The following is an 18527-nucleotide window of genomic DNA, read 5'->3' on the forward strand; positions in this document are numbered from 1 at the left end:
CCCCAGGAGAGTCTAGATAAGAATATGTGAGTTGAGAGGCAGGGAAATGAAATCAAAGCTTCAAATCCCTGCAACTGCCAGTCTGTGAATGTCCCATAATTGCAAGTGGACACCTTTGTGATCACTCTCCCCCTCCCCCGAGCATCAGCGCTTTGACATCAGCTTAGACGGCATTAGAGCCGGAAAACACACACACAGCCACAACAGACGGAAAAGCCTTCAGTCTTTCAGCACCAATGGGCTGAGAGGAGAGGTGGAGCTCACATTCATTTTCCTCTTGTGCACAAACTTCAAGCAGTCCAAGTGAAGCAGAGGCAGGGAGCACATATGCCGGTGAGCTCGGGAGCACCGACCCGAGAAGATGAAAAGGAAAGGGGTCGAGAGGGGGATCTGAAACAAGCTTTAGGACTCACAGCCACCAGGCAGCGACTAGACGGAGGTGTCATCACCCAGGGCTGCTGCTGCCTCCCTGCCCCACTTCACCTGCCCAGGGAGGGGCAACAAGTGTGCAAGGCGGGAAAGGTCCGGAGCCAAAAGGAGTGCTTCAGGGATAGAGGAAGAAAATCAGACCTCCACTCGCTTTCAACTAAAGGATCACTGATTTCTTGCAACCTCCCCCCTCCCCTCCCGAAAATTGTTATTTTCCATATTAAAGAGGATAGTACAGCGAACAACGTTTCATTAAGCAGCTATCACTCTTCGAAATAGTGCTTGGAAAGTGCAAGGTGCTTAGTGAGATATCAAAGCTAACCGAACAATTACAACCCATCAAAACTTTTGTAATAACTTAAATCATGACCTCAACTTGAATTGCTCTTCAAGTACTTTGGTTCCGTTTGGTTTGTCTTGGGAAGTGGGGAAACTTTTCTAACATGCATTTGCACAACAACCTCAACAGCCTGGGCAATGGCTCTGCCTTGACCAGCAGCAGCATTGGTGCCATCCCTGACGGCAAACCCCCTACCATCCCGGCAATCATGTTCATTTTCGGTGTGGTGGGCAATCTGATCGCCATCGTGGTGCTGTGCAAGTCGCGCAAGGAGCAGAAGGAAACCACCTTCTACACGCTGGTGTGCGGTCTGGCCATCACTGACCTGCTGGGCACGTGCCTGGTGAGCCCAGTCACCATCGCCACCTACGTTCAGAACCGCTGGCCAGGCGGTGAGGCGCTGTGCGAGTACAGCTCCTTCATCCTGCTCTTCTTCGGCCTCTCAGGCCTGAGCATCATCTGTGCCATGTCCATCGAGCGCTACCTGGCCATCAACCACGCCTACTTCTACAACCACTATGTGGACAAGAAGCTGGCTGGGCTGACGCTCTTTGCTATCTACGCGTCCAACGTGCTTTTCTGCGCGCTCCCCAGCATGGGGCTGGGCCGGAGCACGCTGCAGTACCCGCAGACCTGGTGCTTCATCGACTGGCGCACCAACGTGTCTTTGCACGCCGCCTACTCCTACATGTATGCCGGCTTCAGCTCCTTCCTCATCCTGGCCACGGTGCTTTGCAACGTGCTGGTGTGTGCCGCGCTGCTCCGTATGCACCGCCAGTTTGTGCGCCGCACCTCCCTGGGCACGGCGGACACGCGCCTGGCCGAGCTGCGCCGCCGCCGATCCTTCCGCCGCATGGCCGGTGCCGAGATCCAGATGGTCATCCTGCTCATCGCCACCTCCGCTGTGGTGCTCATCTGCTCCATCCCGCTGGTGGTAAGTGCTTCTTGTCCCTCGTCCCCCTCCCCCAGATCTCCAGTTGGCAGACCCCTCTAGGAGAGACTGGTAGGAAAGCCCCCCAGTGAGATATTTGCCAACATGTGAGTGGAAAAACATTCCATTTGGGGTGAGGAGATGTTAAGGGGATCTGCAGTACAATACTTGGGAGCAGTGGCACTGTATGAAAGGGGAGTATTTCGCCTAGTTCAGGAAACTTATCTTTTTTTTCTTTCTGATCCTAATTATGTTGTGGTGAAGAGGTTACCCTCTTTTTTTTCCCTCTTAATTCTTCTTTATTACATAGGAAGATCTTCAAACTCTTCAGAAACAATGTACTTGTTAAAGGTAAATGGAAGATGTCATAAAACGCCTTCAGGTCAGGAGCTTTTAAGAGTGACACAAAGGGACTGAGGTAGTACAAAGTGTAACAGTTAACAGAACAGAAATGTCAATCTTCAAGTCTTCTACTGTTGAAGACTTGACAAGTGGCATTACATCCTACAATTTCCAAACAGGCTAATCGCCCAAAATTATTATTCAAAATTTGGGATATAGCACTATTTTATGGTCAGGACAGTTTACAATTCCAAAAATTACAGTGTCTGAGTCAACTAAGAACAGAACTTCTGCATACCTCAGGACCCTGCCACTTCCATAATAGAGGCCCCTAAAACACAGAGGGAAAATGGGGTCTAAGATCAGCTGTCTCTGAAAGCATCAATAACAAGAAAAGTTTTAATTCCCTTTATAAATGTCTTTTATGATGTTTCAAGGCTTAGGTACAGGCAGCATTTGTGTGAGAGAGAGAGATAATACCTGCGTTTTCACCCTCCTCAAATCTATCTCCCTCCTGAACATTGGCCTATGGTGCAGGAGCCAAATGTAATTAACAACAAAGAAATTCTGAGGCATCACAAAATGAAAGAAGAAAGCAAGTGAATGTGACTCCCTTGAGATTTTCTGTACCCTGAGTGATACATTTTGATTTTGGGGGGGTATTGTATACCTCCTGGGGTGGAAGAGGATGAGAAATGTGGCCAAGGAAAGTCAGTGAGAAGATAGCATTTAGTTCCAGCTTCTGATGTTACCCTGTATTTTCTCCTAAACACAAGTTCCGCCTGAGGTATTGCCTGCTGTTTCTTTGCTATCTTAACTCTAATTCTAAACACACCCTACAGCCCTGTGTCTTTTGTGTGACAAATAAATGACCTTTGATCTGCCAAGATCTAGACTATTAACTCTCGAATTTCCAAAACCACAAAGCTGAGGGCAGACAGTAAAGTTGCCATTTAGCTAGGGGAAATGTTTAATGTGTCCCATGATGGAAAATCTTGGTACTAGATAAGTGCTTATGACTCTGCTTTGATATCCTGAGTTGATCATTTTCTCAGATTAGGATGTCAGAGTCATTACAGTAGTGACAGAGCCCTCTGACCATCACTCTTATGAAGTTGCTCGTTTAAATGCCTCAGGATTTTGCAGCAGATTGGCTGAGATGGATATTCTCGGTTCTAATTAATTACATCACATTTGCAACAGAAAGCACATCAAGGCCAGTACCAATATCACAGTGGTGATACAGAGACAGCTTATACAATAGGGCAAGTGAGATTTTGTGTGACTGCACTGACTGAGAAGGCAAGCTTTTGGTATTGAAACGACTGACTTTGCCTAGGCAAAATGAGAACCCAAGTCAGCAGTACTTTTTTTTTTTTCTTATAAACCGCATCAGACTAATCCGGGCTGCTGCAACGACTCAGACACATCTGGAAGGCAAATACTGAAATGAGAAAACACTTCAGAGAAGTCAACTAGTTCACTTGAGTCGGCGTCTTGTTCCTGGCAGGCATATATTTTTTTTAATAAATAAGTTGGCATTCGTGCCTCCCTTTGTACTACTACTACTATTTAACATTTCTAGAGCGCTGCTAGGGTTACGCAGCGCTGTACAGTTTAACAAAGAAGGACGGTCCCTGCTCAAAGGAGCTTACAATCTAAAGGATGAAATGTCAAGTTGGGGCAGTCTACAAGTTGAACAGTTGGTTATGACTGTGTGCTAGCTTCATTATTACACCATCTGCAGGTAGAAAGCATTTTTGAATTGTACCATGTGGAGGGGTATTTTTGATATGGCATCTAAATCCGATTTTGGACGTTTTGCGAAAAATGTCCAAAAATCCAGTAGTGAACATGACCATTTTCAAATCAGAAAAATGTCCAACTTTTTGTTTGAAAAATGGCCATTTGCTAGACGTTTTTGTGCTCAGTGCATCTATTAGGACCATTTTTGGATGAAAAAAAAAAACGTCCAACGGGAACATGCACAAAAACAAGCCATTGGGATGGATGAGGGCTAGGGCATTCTTAGCAGAATGGCCACACAGACATCCCAGCAGAGCAGGGTCGCACCCTAGGGGCATTGCAGTGGACATCACATAAAAGGTCCCAGTTACACATCTCACCATTACCTCCTTATACTGTATGATGAGCCTTCCAAAACCCACCAAAAAACAACTGTACACACCTACAGTAGCCCTTATGTCTACTACAGGTGTCACCTACATGTAGGTACAGTAGGTTTTTGGAGGGTTTTGGAGGGTTCACACTTTCTACCACAAGTGTACCAGTTAGCGTGGGATATGGGAATGGGTTCCCTTCTCTACAGTCCACTGCACCAACTACTAGGTTACTCCAGGGACCTGCTTCCTACTTGAATAATAGTGGCCATAGCATCTGAAGCTGTCATGGAGGCTGATATGTACTATTTCTTTCACAGATTTGAGGGGTGGGAGGGGGTTAGTGACCACTGGGGGAGTAAGGGGGTCATGCCTTAATCCCTCCAGTGGTCATTTAGAGCACCTTTTGGTCACTTAGTCATGATTTGAACAGGTCTAGCCAAAAATGACTTAATTTTGGCCCTATACGTTTTCATTTTGTTCCATTATTTCAGAAAGTCCATTTCGAGCCCAAAACATGGCCCCAACACACCTCCTTGAAATTTGGACGAACTGTAGAGCAAAATGTCTAAAATCGGAGTGTCGAAAATTGCAACATGGACATTTTTGTGAGAAAATTGTCCTGCCACCTTATGACATTTTTTGGACTTTTTTTTGTTGTTGTTTTCGCATTGGAGCCAAAATAAAGATGTATTGTATCAAAACATGTAATTAACAGGCTGCTAATGAGGATGGGGTGGAAACATGTGATTAATAGGCCCCTAATGAGAATGAGGTGGGTCATCTGTTAAAGAAAGAAGCCAGTCAGCTCCAGAAAGCTTACTAAATGAAAATAAACAACAGGTTATTTTAGTTGGCAATGAGTTTGCTGGCATTGCAAGACAACCTCTTCCGGTACAAGCAAAAGACTTATAGAGCTTTATTCCCAGAGTTTTTTTTTTCTGTCTACGTACAGTGTGAAGGAGGCTCCACAACATACATAAGTATTGCCACACTGGGACAGACCAAAGCTCCATCAAGCACAGTGTTCTGTTTCCAACAGTGGCCAATCCAGGTCACAAATACCTGGCAAGATCCTGAAAAAGTTCAATACATTTTATACTGCTTATCCCAGAAATAAGCTGTGGATTTTCCCAAGTCAATTTAATAATGGTCTATGGACCTTTCCTTTAGGAAGCTATCTAGACCTTTTTTAAACCCTGCTAAGCTAAATGCCAATTTTTCAAAATGATAGAGGGTGCTGAACACAACCTCCCTCCCCCCCCCCCCCCCCCCCGGGATATAGTGAAGGAGCTTGATTCCCACAGAATGCTCTGGATACAGTGGGAGTTTCCCTGGAAACAGCATGTCCTACTATGCAGATCTAATAACTACTTTGCGGCTATCACTGTCCTCAGCTAGATCTTCTGCTCAAGGAACACAGGTTCATCTGCCAGAAAAGTGCAAAGGAGAGTAGGCAGATATAAACGCATCCATGCTTATTTATTGCCCCCCAATAAATATGTTGGAGGAATTCTGATTAGTTGATGAGTACAAACAATCGGTGTGCCTTAGTTAATAGCTAATAGCCCTTGAAGGACCTTCGAGCATATGAAAGTGCTAGATCTATACTGTACTTTGAGTCCTGGCAGCCTCTCTACCTTTCTAGCCACCTGAGGTGCAAAGGGAGAGAGTAGGAGCAGAACAGCAATAAAGTTTTTCATGTCCTGGGAGGCGCAACACCTGTTTCTCTCTCTCTCTCTCTCTCTCTCTCCATCAGGCAACTCTTGCAAATGACAGGTAGAGAAAAATGAAAGGACATCTGCCAGCTGCCCTTAGCCTGGGAGTGGGAAAGGAATGGGAGGGAGTCTGTCCCCACGCTCTGACACAGTCATCTGTAGGAGCTTGCGGATGCACACTGAAGTGGGGGAGGAGGAGAGAGGGAGGTAAGCACGCACCACCGTCATCTCCACAGAGCCGAGTCCACCTTTTCCTGGCTGAGGTCTGGGAGAGAACCGTCTCCTCTTCAGACACCTCTTTCAGCAATAACAAAATAATGTTAATGCTAGCAATATGTATTAACTCGCCCAGTGATAAGGAAGTAGTGACCTGGCCGTCACACTTTGTTTCGTTTTTATCAGTTTTCAAATGAGTCAACACCTAGCTATCTGGGCAGGCTGAAGTGAAAATATTAGTTTTTGATACGCCATGCATGCATTATTCCCGAGGTATTATTCTGTCTGCTGAGTACAGATAACTCATAGTCTTGCCGTGAGGCTACTGTACTAACAGCTATGTCAAACTAGTTCTTCCAGGGCTGCTGACCAATGTAAATATTGCCAGCTCCGTGTCTTGTTCGAGGCTCCGGGTTCTCTTGCCTTCCACATGTACAACACTGTAAAACAACACAGTGTAGAAAATCTTTATAAAAAAAACTGTAGTCCTAAAGAGTTGCATTCATGGTTTTATTCTGATTAGTGACTCAGTCAGAAGTCAGTGATTTCATCTCCCTGTGCGCTGCAGTTAATAAAAAAAAAATATATATATATATACATAATACAGGAAATATCACACATCAAAGAAAAGCTCATTTAGCTAGTTTTATTTCATTTATTTGCTCGTGGAGCCATATTTAGGCATGAAAGAGTCACAAATCAGTGATCATTTGGAGAGAGGGAAGTATGATGCATATAGAGAACGATAAACACAGGAAGCAGAAATTAAGGGGTTCTTTTACTAAGGTGCGCTGACAAATGGCTTGCGGTCGTGTAGGCGCGGGTTTTGGGCATGCGCCAATCCATTTTTCAGCACGCCTGTAAAAATGCCCTTTTTTTATTGTTGCCAAAAATGGATGTGCGGCAAAATCAAAATTGCTGCACGTCCATTTTGGGTCTGAGGCCTTACCGCCAGCCATTGACCTAGCGATAAAGTCTCACATGGTGACTGGGTGGTAATGACTTACACGCGCCAAATGCCATTTGGCATGCATGGCTGACACGCGCCAGAAAATAAAAAATATTTTGGGGGGGGGCGCGTAGCTACAAGGGCCACGCGATAGCCGTGCGGTAACTCCATTTTGGCGCACGTTGGGTGTGCGTAGATGCTTACGTGACTTAGTAACAGGGCCCCTAAGTTACATGTTTTAAATAAATATTTTGCAAATGAGGTAACCATGTCACAGGCATAATAGTATCTGAATTGGAGGAGTATATATATCTCACATGTTAAAAATCCATCATTGCACTTGGAGAATATAAGAGCACAACAAAAACATATGGGATATGTGCAAAACATTTTGCCAAACAAAATACAAGTTAGCCTTTTCATGTACATAACGAAGGTGCTTACTTGTTATTGGGGTTTATCTATATTTTGCTCACACCTTTTTCAGGAGTAGCTCAAGGTGAGTTACAGTCAGGTACAGTGGATATTTCTCTGTCCCAGGGGGGCTCACAATCTAAGTTTGTACCTGAGGCAATGGAGGGTTAAGTGACTTGCCCAAGATCACAAGGAGCAGTAGTGGGATTTGAACTGGCCACCTCTGGATTGTAAGACCAGTGCTCTAACCACTAGGCCACTCCTCTGTTAGCAACCACAAAGCTAACCTCTATGGTGTGTAGCAAGGAATTGCCAATCCCCCACATAGCATTCTTATTTCTTCTACCATATTTTATTGTACAGTAATGCATTGTGTGTAATTGTATTGCAAAATGGATGAAAAGAGTAGTTTTATTCACCCCTGTGGATGTACTTCTCTCAAAGATGTTGGAAGAAAATGGAAATTACAAGGAAGTTCACAGTATCAAAGTTCAACAGGGTGCCATGGTCTGGCTTTCAGCAGAAGCAAACTTGCTTGTCCTTTGTATTGGAAGATGATGTTCCATGTTCTTAATGTAGAAGAGGTAGAAACACACTTAAAACTTTACTCAGCTCCACAAGCACACAAATGATACACTGAGTCAGACCCATTTTCAACAATGGCCAATCCAGGTCCCCCACTGCACAAGTTAAAAGTTGCTTATGGCTGTGTGTTAGCCTCATTATTACACCATCTGCAGGTAAAAAAAACCATTTGCCTTTGAATTATGCCTAGAACAGCAGCTTCTTGGGGGCAGCAAAAATCAGCTGGTCCTGACAGCCACACACTCAAAAAAAAAAAATCAGCACATACTTTAACCTACATTTTTAAAGAATATTTGTGTTATAGTCATGATTATTGAGTTTAATTATCAGAATGCTGGGTGGGGAGATGCTGCAGACAAGGGACCTGAAAGTTAATTGAGGGGGGGCATATGTGGTGAAAGCGGTTGGCTTGGCGGGGTTTAAAAAAGATTTGGATAGTTTCCTAAAAGAAAAGTCCATAAGCCATTATTAAAATGGACTTGAGGAAACTCCACTGCTTATTTCTAGGATAAGAAGCATAAAATGTATTGTACTGTTTTGGGATCTTGCCAGGTACTTGTGACCTGGACTGGCCACTGTTGAAAACAGGATACTGGGCTTGATGGACCTTCGGTCTGTCCCAGTATGGCAACACTAATGTACTTCTATGCTAAGGCCTGAAGATTCACCTAGGTCACCCACCACCCTTGCTTGGGCCCTGTGTGCCATAGAAGATAACATTACAACCAAAATTATAATATTACAAGAAATCTCAATCTTGAGGTAGTGCTTTTTATACCATAAAGGAAGATTGCATAATGTCAGTTTATAGAAGAACACAGGAAGTCATGCTTACTCTTTTGTAAATGATTTTCAGCATACACACTCATCTAAATATATATGAGCTAGATGCACACAAAATCTTGTAAATATTTTTGGTCACCTTGGGGGCATTTTTCAATAAGCCATGTAGCTACCTAGTGTGCATGCACTTTTCACACTTACGTGTTAGCTGATCAGTTAGTGTAAAGGAGCACACGCACTTTTTCCTGTTATTTGTGTGCATACATCTGAAAATGCAAATATACTTAATGCTATTTTCTTCCTCTTTCTAAATGCCTCTTTTTAACCTGTATAAAAAGTAAGAGCTGTGTAGAAGCCTGAGCATGTTTTCAGCCAGGCCAATTTGCCCAGATAAATAGCTTGGAATTGCTCTCATGTTGAAGCATAGCCTTTGATTCCAAGAATAAACCGCAAATTCAGATCTATGGGTTATTAAAATTAGGCCGAGGATGAATTAGGAGCAGATTCTTCCCAATGGCAATACTATTCTTTAATTCAGGAGGCCTTTGTAATTTATCCGTGAAGATTAATACTTGTTGAAACCTGTCTCTTAATGGTTTAACACTGTGTATGATCTTTTTAGAAACTGATTACTGGGGGAAAATAGTTGAGTTGCTTTCAACCAGAAGGCAATTGCTTTCTGCCCCAGGGACTTTCCCAATGTGACTTGCTCTCTCTTTTCTGTGATAGGATTCAAACTCTTGACTACAACCTTATTCTAGGAAAACTTTGAAATAGTGCAGAAGATGTAAGCAGCATGGCTGTTTAGTGCTGTCATTCTTAAATGTATTCACTGAGTGCCCTTAAAATAAATCCAGATTGGCACATACCGTTCTCTTCCTATGGGCTTGTTTCCTCAGCAAAATAAAAGTTGGATTCTGTCACTCAAGCTACACCATCTTGGTATCTTAATCAAGAAGAAAATATGTCAGAGCAGTACTCTGCTGCCACCAACTGGTAGAAGCAGGGCAAATGATCTATTCTGCAGCAACACATGTAAGAACATAAGAATACTTGTTTTGTAAGCAATGAGGTTAATTATAAACAGGGAGGAAAAAGCCTCAAGAAGCTCCCAGCTAATAGCTGAAAGAGCAGAGCTGTTCATCACTTGCAAAAAAAAAAAAAAAAAACCTCCCTGGTAAATCTAATTGCAAATTGTGAAATTCAAACAGACAAAAAAACTTGTCAAAAACAGCTTTAAATTCTTAGCTGTCAAGTCTCTTCCAGCTTTATCATAAATCAGCTTGTGATCAACTGTGGCCAGCATTTCATTAAGCTGAGTCAGGGTCAGCTGGTCAGAAAATTTGGATTCTTTTCCCCCATTTATTTTGTAGAACATAAGAATAGCCATACGGGGTCAGACCCATTGTCCGTCTAGCCCAGTGTCCTGCTTCCAACAGTGGCCAATCCAGGTCACAAGAACCTGGCAGAATCCCAAATAGTAGCAAGATTCCATGCTACCAATCCCAGGGCAAATGTGACTTCTCCCATGCCTGTCTCTGGGAGGAAACAGTTACCCCTAACTAGAGAAAAAAAAATAAATACCAAGAAAAGTAAACTCGGCAGAGGGAAAGAGAGCTTTTCCATATGCCTAAAAACGTCAGCACACCTTCTTTGATGAAGGCTCATTATATCAGTTGGTCTCTTAACTGTGTCAGCTTCTTTGTAGTTACTAGTTAAGGGCCTCTTTTATCAAGCCGCGCTAGTGACTCCCGGTGCGGTAATGCCGACAAACCATTCACTTTGGGAACCGCTAGTGCAGCTTAATAAAAGAGGCCCTAAGTCCTGTTAGGCCACAGCCATTGTCCTGACTGTATGGAAAATACAACTGAGTTGATTTAGTAAAAGAGTGCAGGTTCTCGTCCAGTGACCAATGGATTTTAGTTTATGTCGGTCTGTTTTAAATGCTGCTAATTGATGTAGACACACACACACAAACTTTTTTATTTATTTTAGTTTAATTGTATTCATGAATGCATTAGCCCTCAACTAGGAGCCATTCAGCATCCAGTGTTGGCTTGGCGCGGCTTTTACCAAGCCGCGTAAGCACCTGCGTGCACCCAACGCAAGGCAATTCCGAGTTACCGCCCGGCTACTGAGTAGCCCATGCATTAATTTCATTTTTTACATGCGTCCACTATGCGCGCCAGAAAATATTTTTTATTTTCTGGCATGCGGGCGGTAATCGGCATTTGTTTTGCATGTATAGACCATTACCGCCTGGTTACCGCGTGAGACCTTACCGCTAGGTCAAAGGCTGGCAAAATGGACGCATGGCAATTTTCATTTTGCCACACATCCATTTTCAGCAAACATTTTTAAAAGGCCTTTCATACGGGTGCACTGAAAAATGATTCTGTGCATGCCCAAAACACACGTCTACACTACCGCAGGCCATTTTTCAGCGCACCTTAGTAAAAGGACCCCTAAGTTTAGTTTTAAAAAATTAAACTAGTCACACAAAGTCAAAGGTAACTAACTGTTAGAGCTACAAATTACAATATCAGTTTTTAGTTACTTTGGGGCCCTCTTACTAAGCTGTGATATGCAAAATCATCAACCCAGCTGTATCGTCTTTAATTCCTGTTTTACCATTCTTTACATTCAGTAACAAGTTGAATTATACTCTAACCAACTCGTTCATTAGAAAATCTCCATTGTTTATTATATAACTTTCCACGTGTACGTTTTCACTTGTACACTCAATGTGTAGAAACACTTTAAAAATCCTCTAGTTTCAGTTTCAATTCAATTATATCTTTTTATCACAATTTGCAGTACCGGACATCTCCACCTACATATGGCATGTTTTGCAAATTACTGCCTCGGGGTGTGGTCCGTTAAACTGTAAATGTCAGAATAATTATGATATCTCAATACATATGAAGTACATCATGTAAATTCAACATACCTTAAGTACAAGATGATTTTGCATATACTTGGTTACCTTTGCCGACATTTCAGACCAGTTAAGAAGATTTACTAAGCTGTGATAAGCACTAAGGCACGTTTACCACAACAACAACAAAAAACAGTGCTCACCGTGGGGGCACATGCAGATGTCCCATAGTAATTTTTGCATGTGTGCACGCTTCCCACACAGGTTGGGGGCGGAGAGTGTGTTCTGTGCTAATAAGCACAGCTGCATTGCCAAGCGATTTGCACATGAGCCCTTATATCCTACAAAGGGTTTAATAGTTCAAAAGAGCATAATATACCACCTTTTGAAATTATCAAAGTGGTTTACAATGACAAGGTAAAACTGCAAAATAGGTAGAAAAGAACACCGTTAAAATAGGAAAGAACCCAATCAGCAAGGTCAAACGTTCCACACACATCAACCCTAAGGGGACAAAAACACAGATCAGCCTTTGCCCTAATGGGAAAATTAGCCTGTGGCTATTAGTGCTGGAAATAGAAAAATTGGCCATTTTATTTATGCAGTAAAAATGGCCTTAACGCGCAGGAATGATATGCATAAGCACACTCCAAGGCCTCTTTTTACTGCCGCATCTTTGCCTTTTCCCCTCTTCTCTTCTCTCCTGCCACAGTGCAGCATCTGTCCCTCCCTTTAGCATTTTTAGTATAAGCAGATAACTCAAACTAACCTTTAGTAAAAGACCCCCTTAGTCACCCCCACCCTAGAAGTCTCCTTTTTCCTTCTGTACTGTAATGAGGCATACCCTTCTTGTTACCAAAATGTAATTTCATTACTTGCTTCTGTTACAGATTGGGTTGTAACACATCATAATACAAGTTGACAAAATTTGTAACAGTGTTACAGTAATCTTACTTCCAAACACTGACAGCATCATGAAAAACCAGACAACAAATCAATAAACATAACCAACCAGTAACATAAGACATCAATACGGTCAGCGAAAATACAAAACACAAATGAAAAGGCAAAAATTCAAGAACAAATTAGAATGAAAATAGAAACTAAAATCAATAATGATAAAAGCTGAAAAACAGCTTACAGTGTGGCCCTGCACTGTTGTTTTGAAAATGTTGAGAATGATTATGTTTGTTTCTGTTCAGCCACTGACATTCCTTGCCACGGCCATACCCTGCCTGATTTAACATTGTCCTGCACTGAACACTCTGATCACTATTTGCAGCCAACTGTCTCTTCCAACAAGTTTCAACAAGCCTTATTTGGAAGAGATTAAAACACCACCTTGAATAGTCTTAATAGTTTGTGGTGCCAGGACAGCTATTTCTGAACTAAAGACTAGGCATCTCTAGGCTTGTTTGGAAAACAAGTCTTGCCAGGTTAGCTGGAAGTGTGATCTCCATTTTATTTACACGTGCACAGTGATGGCAAATCACAAATATTTAACAAGCATGTGTGCAAGGAACACTGTAACTTGTATCAACAGTATTCAGGTAAGATCTGTGCTTATCATATCAGAAGTCAAAAGTGACATCTGGTAAGCTAGAATAACTATTACTTTCCTGTTTGCTGCAGGACCAAGTTTTAGGGGACTTTCCAACATTTTCAATATTAATGTATGCTGTAAAGTTACATCCTTTTGTGTCTTTATAAAATACTGCTTAAGTAGTTGCCTTCTTGCTCTCATAAACTACGTTCCCCCCTTTATAAAATTACCTTCTGTCCCCCTAATTTCTCTAAATTTGCCTGCTCAAGTGTATTTAATTGGAGTTAACAGCCAGTTATTGGCTTTAATTTGTGTTAATTGGTTCTAATTGGCACCAGTTAGCAGTTACATGCCCAGCTGCCCTTAGTTGCTATTCTAGAAGCTAAACGTGCAAATTCTATTAGGTGACTTCTAGGGAGCGTGGATGTGGGAGGGGCACAGGTGGGTCAAAGGCGTTCCTAGGAGTTTAGCATGCATGCTATAGACTACTGAGCTACACGCCTACCTGCCAACAGTTAGGAACAAACACTTACACCATAAGCGCTCACGCCTAAAGTTAGGCATGAAACTGTGAACTTACACTAGTATTCCATAATGGCAGTTCCACACAGAACTGCCATTATAGAATTTGCATCTAGCACGCATCATTCTGGGACATACATTTTGGCGCTTTCTCTTGAAGCTGCCCCTCTATGCATATTACTGTTGATATCAACTATGAAGTATACAGCATGAATTTTGTGTTATTGCTTTAGCATTTTCAGTCTGATCTGTCCTAGTCAAGGCTTTGCATCTACTAAAGGCTCATTAGCTTCACAGTTCCTGGAAGTTGTGCCTGATCTCAGCTCCTAAAAATGAATACTTAGACTGCAGCATAGTTGAAAACATTAAAATTAGATTGACAAAAGGTTTTGTTTACATTCAATCAGGAAATGTATTTTTATCTGCTAAGAATTACTTTGTTCTGCAAGCTTGATTAAGACGTTTTATGGTTGGTTTGATATGGTCACTACTTTTTATACTAGATAAAGATAAAGGTTGTCTCCTGTATGCAAATATCAAGTCTCAAATGACTTAAGGATTCTTGGCACACTATTAGCAAGGAGGTTTGCTGTTGCTTTCCATAGTCACCTTTACACCCTGGCTACTCTTTATGCTAAGGGCCAGAGAATGTTGTAAAGGCGGTTAGCTTAGCGGGGTTTCAAAAAGGTTTGGATGGCTTCCTAAAAGAAAAATCCATAGACCATTATTAAAATGACTTGGGGAAAATCCATTGCTTATTTCTGGGATAAGCAGCATAAAATGTATTGAACTTTTTTGGGATCTTGCCAGGTATTTGTGACCTGGATTGGCCACTGTTGGAAACAGAATGCTGGGCTTGATGGACCTTTGGTCTGTCCTAGTGTGGCAATACTTAATGCACTTATTCAATGGACTCTTTTTCTCTCGCTCTCTTCTTTGGTATTCTGTAGCCATGAAAGTTCTTGAACAGATATAAGATTACTCTTTTATATTTATTACAGTTTTTGATATATTAGCTGCATCAGAGCCTATTATGACAACCTATACATATTGTATCTGGGAAAAGTTTTTGTGAAACAAATACGGTGTCATTGGCATCTAAAACAACTACTTTGAGGACCAAAGTCAGAAAATGACGTGTTCTGTTCTCTGTCAAAGGAAAATACCTTTATATAAGAAATTAATTTCTGCTTTAAAAAAAAACAGGCTGATTACAAAGGGATGTCTGTTTCCTTAACCACGTTTGACAAGGTGGATTTGGAAGTGACATGGCTGTTTTCCATTCATCAGATGTAGGTGTATGAATGGTGGGGTGGGTGGAGAGCCAAAAGAGCCCTCATGTTCTTTATAAGGGACCACGTGCTCTTATATGGAAGGCTGACCCCGAGCGCTAGTACTGTGAGACTACTGGTAGGGGTCAAGGGGCACCAATTTTCACCTACAGCTAGGCTGAGCAGCCACCTAGGAAGGCCCTCGGGTAAGCTCCAGGGCTGATGCAGGCTCAGGGGGTGGGGAAGGATTGGATTTTGATTGGGGCTTGGATACAGATGGTGGCTTTATTGAGGGATTTAGATCAGATGTGGGGTATCAGGGGGCTTGGATCGGAGGGTTATCGGGGGGGATTGAATCAGAGATGGGGGATCAGATGTGGGAAGGGGGTGTCTTGATGAGTGGGACCACACCACATTGCCTGGCCTATCTGGCACTGCAGGTAACTGGGTGCCATGTGATATGCATTTGCCCTGTGCAGCAAAGGTAGGTAAGATACTGGGCACTCCCCCTGCATTTACCGCAGGGGCTTTGCAATTACGATGCACTAGTTTTTGTAACTAATGTACAGTAAGAGCAAAACCTTTTCGCAGAGTCCCGATGAATCTGTTCCCCAGAAAGTTTACATCTGAGTAGATGCTTTTGGCAAATGGAGATAGTGTCAGAATAATCACCCGCTTCCCAGTCTATTATTCTGATCAATAGGCCACCTGTGGATAATACTCTTGTTTTCTGTGTTGACCTTTTCCTATAGTTTGACTTTTGAAGAGATTTACATTCTTAGATGGAACTCAGAATATGTGCACAAAATATGAACATGACCCCGCCCCCTTCCAACTGTGAGGGTTTTACGTACATAACTTCAGTCCGTGGAATGTTTTCTGTCTCGTTGTTATGGAGGTTTGTATTGGCTGCTACCTCTACTAGAGGGAAGAAGGGATAGTTTCAGTAGATGATACAGAGTAAGCAGGCATGCTGAACCAAGAAGCTGGAAGTGTGAGGCTGATACCTTACTTCTGGCAGAGTTTTCTTTCACAAATTTTATGGGTTTAATACACCCTCTTTGTGGGTGATGAAGCAAAATTGACCTAAGTGATTTATACTGTAACCAAGAAAACAAGCAGCAGTATTGGCAGAGATCTAAAGATCAACATATCATGAGCATGAATAAAAACTCAAATTTGTAATTTGCTTAACAGCTACTGCCATAAATAATTTACTGAAGCTATTTGGAATACCACACCATTCATTTTTGGTCATTATATCTGAGAATGAATCATCTTGTTATAACATACAATGAGTGAAATCAGTTCCCCATTTCTCTACTTGTTCCGGTGATTGAAAAATGTTGTTTTTCTCTCTCTTTCTCTCTGCTGCAGGTGCGTGTCTTCATAAACCAACTGAACCAGCCACCATTGGTGAAAGATGTGACCAGGAACCCCGATCTGCAGGCCATCCGCATCGCCTCAGTAAATCCCATCTTGGATCCTTGGATCTACATTCTCCTCCGTAAGACTGTGCTAAGGAAGCTCATTGAAAAGATCAAGTGCCTCTTCTGCCGCATTGGAGGAGGGAGGCATCCCCACGCTGGAGGCAGTTTTAACTGTGTGGAGGGCAGGAGGACTTCTTCTGTCTTATCCAGCCATTCACCTTCCTTTGTTTCTCGAGAGCTGCAAGAGATAAGCAGCACGTCTCAGACTTTGCTTTACCCTCTGGAACTAAGCGAGGGTGGTTTGAGGGGCAAGAACATATTGCCAGGGGCCAGTATGACCATGGGTTTCTCCAGAACCCCTGACAGAACTTTAAGGGGTTCAGACCAGTCTGATTCGTCACAGGGACCTGATTCGGAGCAGGTGTGCCTGGTGAAAGAAACCAGGCCTGCCAGGACAGCTAATGGCTCCTCTTCGAAAGGCGGCAGTCTTCACGTCACTTTCCCAAATGAATCATTGAACGTTTCAGAAAAATGCATATAACAGTCATGTCAGGGACACCAGAAAGCAATTTGGTACCTTGCAGTTACCATGTGTAGCTGCTGCAATAGATGTACAATTGCAACATGTACAGTTGACCTCCACAACCTAGAGGGAAGTCCCTTACATTCAGAGTCTGCTTATATTTCAAGGGCTCTATTAGTCTTGCCATGAGATGGTACTATTTTTCCAGACTACTGAAGAGACTGGACAGATCAAGAAAAATTTATGACAAATATAACACGTTCTAATGGAAAGGCTATTCCTTGTTCAAGGAAGCAAAAGACATAAAGGGCTAGATTCTATATATCATGCCTAAAAATACACTAAAATTTCCGTGTAGTTTATAGAATACACTGACTAAATTTAGTCATGGGCAGTTACGCCAAATGCCAACACCTAAATTATGTGCGGACGAGGTGTGTTCTATAACATGCATAGATTTTAGAAATGCCTATGACCTACCCATTCCATGCCCATGGCCATGCCCCCTTTTCAACTATGCGACTTAGAATTTACGCACAACACGTTATAGAATACGCTTAGTTCTACGTGTAAATTCTAATTAATGCCAATTAGTGTCAATAATTCATTAAGTGGCAATTATTGGTGCTGATTAGCTTATCTAATTAAGTTGCATGCAAAAATCCAGATTACGACTGGGTTTGCGCATGCAACTTAAGTCGCGCTGTATAAAATCAGGGGGTTACTGTCTGGTGCTCTGTGATGTGCTGCTAATGCTATTTGGGTGGAGACCAGTGGTGCTTTTCATGTAAGAAAGGCATAATCCTTCTTTGGTAGGGGCTGGAAGTCTGGTACTGCCTGGCTGAATGTATGTTGGCAATTACGGTGGACTTTTAAAGACACTTTCACAATATGGTAGACTACTCCTGTGTGTCTAGCTATGAGCTGAAATGTGAATTTTTATTGCTATGTATATACATGAAAGAAAATATTTATTTCTTCTCCATGAGAAGGTTTATTTTATCTGTGGAAGATATACAGAATTTTTTTTTTTAATGCTGTTTTCCTTTCCTTCCTTCCTTCCTTCACTTGCTGCTGGCCTGTTAATAAAGGGACTGATACTTGTTTTTTCAATTTGTCAACTTTAGCAATACTGGATTGTAAAATCAAGGCCTAGAAATAAGTACACTTTAAAAAAAAAACTGTTTTAATAATTGGTGGGATAGAATGCTGAGTGCTTCATTCTTGATGCCTTTTGGCCATGTTAAAAAAAAAAAAAAAAACTAATCCTTTAATAACTGTCCTCAAATGGTGGAGGTTGGTACACAAGCTGTGCACAGTAAGCGTATTGTTAGTTGATGAGTGAGGCTGTACCTCCCTCGCACAAATGCAAGATGGACTTGTATGTGCTACAAATGCTATTCTCTAAAACCAGCACTTTGTTCTACCTATCATTATCAATATTGTATGCCTAAATTTGTTTCACAAAGTTTACTACTGTGACAGAAATACAAATTTAGATGGCTTGAGATAATTTATAGAATAATATTCCAG

The 18527-nt window shown here is 42.2% G+C and overlaps 1 protein-coding gene across 2 annotated transcripts; it reads left to right on the top strand.

The window, feature by feature from the left end:
• Positions 1 to 202: 202 nt before the first annotated feature.
• Positions 203 to 17356, top strand: PTGER4 (prostaglandin E receptor 4). Of its 2 annotated transcripts, XM_030193078.1 has the most exons (3): positions 203 to 1703; positions 16419 to 17032; positions 17063 to 17356. In XM_030193078.1, exons 1-2 carry the CDS (start codon positions 873 to 875, stop codon positions 17010 to 17012), a joined length of 1425 nt encoding a protein of 474 aa, XP_030048938.1. In that variant the 5' UTR covers positions 203 to 872; the 3' UTR covers positions 17013 to 17032; positions 17063 to 17356. The 2 variants fall into 2 exon arrangements, with proteins under 2 accessions (XP_030048938.1, XP_030048937.1); XM_030193077.1 differs by having other exon boundaries at positions 204 to 1703; positions 16419 to 17356.
• The last annotated feature ends 1171 nt before the right edge of the window (positions 17357 to 18527 follow it).

Source organism: Microcaecilia unicolor, chromosome 2 (genome assembly GCF_901765095.1).
Source record: "Microcaecilia unicolor chromosome 2, aMicUni1.1, whole genome shotgun sequence".
NCBI classification, from domain to species: domain Eukaryota; kingdom Metazoa; phylum Chordata; class Amphibia; order Gymnophiona; family Siphonopidae; genus Microcaecilia; species Microcaecilia unicolor.

Bases quoted from the DNA above. Each gene is read 5' to 3' on its own strand.
- PTGER4 (XM_030193078.1), top strand. From the start codon at position 873: ATGCATTTGCACAACAACCTCAACAGCCTGGGCAATGGCTCTGCCTTG. The intron at 1,704-16,418 runs GTAAGTGCTTCT...TCTCTGCTGCAG, and splicing joins TCTGCTCCATCCCGCTGGTG to GTGCGTGTCTTCATAAACCA.